At 47.6% G+C, this 5,000-nt stretch overlaps 1 protein-coding gene across 1 annotated transcript in view; it reads right to left on the bottom strand.

Annotated features, from left to right (window-relative positions):
- EMWEY_00030430 (hypothetical protein, conserved) overlaps positions 1 to 3,596 on the bottom strand; it is a gene marked incomplete at both ends in the record, with an annotated part of 7,631 nt that extends 4,035 nt beyond the window's left edge. The window contains 2 exons of the mRNA XM_013478294.1: positions 41 to 982; positions 1,269 to 3,596. Coding sequence (XP_013333748.1) covers positions 41 to 982; positions 1,269 to 3,596 — 3,270 coding nt within the window. The remainder of the gene's footprint in view (positions 1 to 40; positions 983 to 1,268) is intronic.
- Positions 3,597 to 5,000: the final 1,404 nt, after the last annotated feature.

The raw sequence follows: 5,000 nt of genomic DNA, 5'->3' as shown, positions 1-5,000 counted from the left end.
CAGCAGCCACTGCAGTCTTTGTATATAGTTAAGAAAGTACCTCTGCTTCACTTGTACGATCTGACGCCCTGTCAATATCCTGCTGCTGCTGCTGCTGTTGCTGCTGCTGCTGCTGCTGTTGCTTCTTCTGCTGCTGCTGCTCTTGCAGGTGCTGCTTCGCTGCCTGTGCAAGAATCCTTGCGATTCTTTCCCCTCTTTCTTGTGCTGGGGAGCGACGCTGTGTTGCTGCTGCTACAGTTGGTGCTCTTGCTGCTGCTGCTGCTGCTGCAGTGAATACAGCACTCTCATTAAATGTTATTCTTCCTTCTTTTGCTGCTGCTTGCTGCTGCTGCTGCACTGCAGCAGCAAGACAATAAGATAGATATCTTGATATAAAGGGGAGCCAATCAAGGGCAAGCATGTCTTTGCCTCCGCAGCACAAAAAGACATCTATTTGACGCACCCCTTCTCCTGCTGCTGCTGCTGTTGCTGTTGCTGCTGTTGCTGCTGTTGCTGCTGCTGCTGCTGCTGGTGATGTTGCTGCTGTTTCTGCTGGTGATGTGGTTGCTGCTGCTGCTGCAGCTATAGAGGGGGAAGGGCTTGCAGCGGGTGACAACCGTCCCGCTGCCGTTGCTGCTGCTGGAGTTGCTGCAATTGGTGCTAGTGCTGGTGCTGGTGCTGGTGCTGGTGCTGCTGCTGCTGCTGGTGCTGCTGCTGCTGTGCCACGCATGCGGAGAGTGAGCGGATTGGGAAGTTTATCACGTTTTGCTGCTGCCATTAGCAGCGCCTGCGGTCGTAGCTGCTGCTCCTGTTTCAGCCCCTGCTGCACTGCATTGCTGCTGTTGCTGCTGCTGCTGTTGCTGCTGCTGCTGCTGCTGCTGCATTTGCTGAGTTCCTTTGCTGCTAGATCTTGTAGCTCACAAGGACGTAGTTTAATATGACGAGCAGCACGAACTAAGAAAGGAGCAACTAAATATACACTAACACTTGTACTCTCATCTACCTGTACATACACCCCAACACAGACACAGCAGCAGCAGCAGCAACAACAACAATACAGCAGCAGCAACAGACACAAGAACACACACACACACACACGCACACAAACACAAGGACCAGCAGCATCATCAGTAGGACCCGCAGCACAATCAGCAGGACGACCACCACCAGCAGCAGCAGAATAAGCAGCAGCAGCAGCAGCAGGATAATAAGCAGCAGCAGCAGCAGCAAATCCAGCAGCAGCAGCAGCAGCAAATGGTTTGTGTTGTATTAGTTAGTGCTATCCTTACCCCTATAGATCCTTTCCTCTGATCCCCCCTCATACTACTACTACTACTACTGCTGCTACTGCTGCTGCTGCTGCTGGTGCTGTTGCTGCTGCTGCTGCTGCTGCTGCTGCAGTAATAATAAGAAGGAATAGGCCTAACAGGTACCCAATTAGCCTCGAAGGCAGCAACAAGTTGTAAATAAAATAAAATATTTTCTCTCCCTAAAGAAATATAAGAGCGGCAGCTATAGCATAACGCACTCTGCCACGATACTCTGCTGCTGCTGCTGCTGCTGCTGCTGCTGCTGTTGCTGCTGCTGCTGCTGCTGTTGTTGTTGGTGCTGCTGTTGTTGTTAGTTGTTGCTGTTGTTGTTGTTGATGATGATGATGATGAAGTTGTTGTAGGGGCGGTGGTGGCGGTGGTTGATGAGGGGTTGGTGGTGCTGCTGCTGCTATTGCTGCTGCTGCTGCTGCTGCTGCTGCTGCTGCTGCTGCTGGAGGTGGACATCATGCTGCTACGACGGCGGCTACGGAGTGCTAAACCTATTACCTGACGAACTGTTAATGGTCTCCTGCTGCTGCTGCTGCTGTAGCTGCTGCTGCTGTAGTTGCTGCTGCTGTAGTTGCTGCTGCGGGTGAAATCAGGAGGAGAATACGGCGTTGCTGCTACTGCTGCTGCTGTGTCTGCTGCTGCTGCACCTGCAGCTGCTGCTGCTGCCGCTGATCGTGTCCTCATGCTGCCATGGTATCCGCTAACATCATCTAAAGCCCTTACTGGAGGAAGGCGCAATCGACCTTCTGCTGCTGCTGCTGCTGCTGATGGTAGAAAGCTGCTGCTGCTGCTGCTGCTGCTGTTGCTGCTGCTGCTGCTGCTGCTGAGGCTGGAGGTGAAGCGTAGGCTGTTTAATAAAGCCCGACGACTCGCCTCACGAGCTGCTGTTGCTGATTCCAACGACACACGCCGCTGCTGCTGCTGCTGCTGCTGCTGTTGCTGCTGCTGTTGCTGCTGCTTCTGCTGCTGTGGAGAGCCTGGCTTCTCAGCAGCAGAGCATGAGATGGAGGGTGATCCTTCTGCTGCTGCTTCTGCTGCTGGTGCTGCTGCTGCAGTAGATTGTGCTGCTTCTGCTGCTGGAGCATCTCTTACCTCGCACTGCAGCACGAGTAATTGCTCCTGCTGCGGGTCTTGTGGCTGCTGCAGCTGCTGCAGCTGCACTGGCTGCGAGTGCAGCTGCGGCCGCTGCTCCTGCTGCTGCTGCTGCTCCTCCTGCTGCTGTTGGAGTTGTACAGGAATAAGCTTTGGAGTCTGAGTACATTTGGGTGTTGTTGATGTTGTTGCTGCAGCAGCAGCAGCAGCAGCAGCAGCAGCAGCAGCAGCAGCTCGTCGTTCTTCTGCTTCTGCTGCTACTGCTGCTGCTGCTGCTGCTCGCCCTTCTTCTTCTTCTGCTACTGCTCTGGGATAACCCAAGTTACTGCCGCTATTGCTGCTGCAGCAGCAGCTCCTGCTGCAGCTGCAGCTGCTGCTGCTGCAGCATGCGGATTCTTCATCACGAACACGAGAAGACAAGGGTGTCCTTATATTTTCTTCTTGCCCTGGGGGGCCCCTTCGGGGGCCCCATTTTAGTGCCTCCTGGTCCCCCCATTTGTAAGCCCCTTTGAGGGCCCCCTTGGGGGCCCCTGCTGCAGCAGTTGCAGCGTTTGCATGCGTTGCTGCTGCTGCTGCTGCTGCTGCTGCTGCTGTAGGAGAATCAATTAAGGAAGAAAGAAAGACATTAGAGGAGGGACAATTAATTATATTATTATTATTATATAGAGGGGGCCTTAGCGTGCCGTCTACACGACTGCTGCTGCTGCTGCTGCTGTTGTTGTTGTTGTTGTTGCTGCTACTGTTGCCGTTGCTGTTGCTGCTGTTGTTGCTGCTGCTTCTGCTGCTGTCGCTATCAGAGAGAGAGGGATTGTTAAAGAAAAATGCTGCAGGGACAGGCAGCAGCAACTCGGGTTCTCTACTCTGCTGCCGACTGTCTGCAGCACGTGCAGCAGCAGCAGCTGCTGCTGCTGCTGGTGTTGCTTCTGCTGCTTCTGCTTCTTCTGCTGCTGTTGTTGTTGCTGCTGCTGCATGCTCTTGATTAAATGTATGAGCAGCAAACTCCTCAGGGGAAGAGAAGAAGAGGGCAGTCCATACCTCAACAGAAGGCTCCTGCTGCAGCTGCTGCTGCTGCAGCAGCAGCTGCTGCTTTCTGCTGCTGCGACCTGCTGCTGCTGCAGCTGCTGCTGCATGAGGGGCGTCATGATCAACAGGAGACTCGTCACCTGCTGCAGGGGACAGCCGTGCATGCAGCTGCAGGCGGCTCATTCCTTATGAGGTAATTGAGGTGTATATACACCTCGTGCTGCAGCAGTTAAGGTGTACGTACACCTGAAGGGGGTAGCAGCAGCAGAAGCAGCATAGATGGGTCAATACTAATGTAAGAAGGGTCCTGCTGCTGCTACTGCTGCAGCTGCTATTGCTGTTGCTGCTGCTGCTGCTGCTGCAGCTGCTGCAGCAGTCGGCAGCGGCGTGCAGCTGCTGCTGCTGCTGTTGCGCTAGGGAGGCAAAAGAAATAAGATTAAGGGAAGAGAAGAAGAAGAAAAGAGGAAAAAGAAGAAAAGGAGATAAATTTATTATTTATAGAATAAAGGAGCACCAAGGAGTATAAGATTGCTGCTGCGCACACAACAGAGGGCCCTCTTGCCCTGCTGCTGCTGCTGTTGCTGCTGGTGCAGCAGCAGCAGCAGCAGCAGCAGCAGCTATAAGTATTTATACACCGCAAGAATTAGCTGCCTTCCTTCTTTATTTATGTTTATTGAGTCAATAAATAATTAAATAATTTAATTTTATATAATAAATTTATTTATTTTATCCATAACAACAACAACACCTCCCTATACACCCCGATATCGAAGCAGAGCTGCTGCTACTGCTGCTGCTGCAGCAGCAGCAGCAGCAGCAGCAGCAAGAGCAGAATCGAATACAATACCTATATAGATATGTGTATGTATGTATATCCTTCTGCCCCTTTTTTTAATTCTTTCTTTTTAATTAATTAAATAAATAAATAAATAATTAATTATATTTATTTATTTATTTTATTTTTATCCTTTTTTTTTATTGTTTTTTCCTTAATATATATTTCCTTACACGCATCGCTCTTCGCTCTCTTCTTCCTTCTTCTTCCTTTTCTTGCATGCAGCAACTTTATTTATTATATTTTTATTTTATTTTATTTATTTTATTTATCTTGTTTATTTTATTTTATTTGTTTTATTTTATTTTATTTATTTTATTTTATCTTTATTTATTCTCTGATCTCCTTATAAGATCACCTATTGGGGTGTATAGGCAGCTAGTAGAGTTTTTGCGGTTCTTTTTGCATATAAATTAGATAGATATAATAAAATAAATAATTAAATATTATATTTAATTAAATAAAGAAAAAAGGATTAAAAAAACAATTGTTTATAGGAAAAAAGGAGAACTTTTTATTACCTCCTGCTCCATACAACAATCATTTATTCAATAGCTGCCTATACACCCCAAATATATATATACACACACTATAAAAATAATATAAATATAATATAAATATAATATAAATATAAATATAAATATAAATATAATATAAATATAATATAAATATAATATAAATATAATATAAATATAACATAAATATAATAAAGATGTACTATGAATATTAGTATATTATTTATTTTTTTTCTT

This window comes from Eimeria maxima, genomic scaffold (genome assembly GCF_000499605.1).
Source record: "Eimeria maxima Weybridge genomic scaffold, Emw_scaff371, whole genome shotgun sequence".
In the NCBI taxonomy this organism is placed as follows: Eukaryota; Apicomplexa; class Conoidasida; order Eucoccidiorida; family Eimeriidae; genus Eimeria; species Eimeria maxima.
This window is presented reverse-complemented; position numbering and strand designations above follow the sequence as displayed.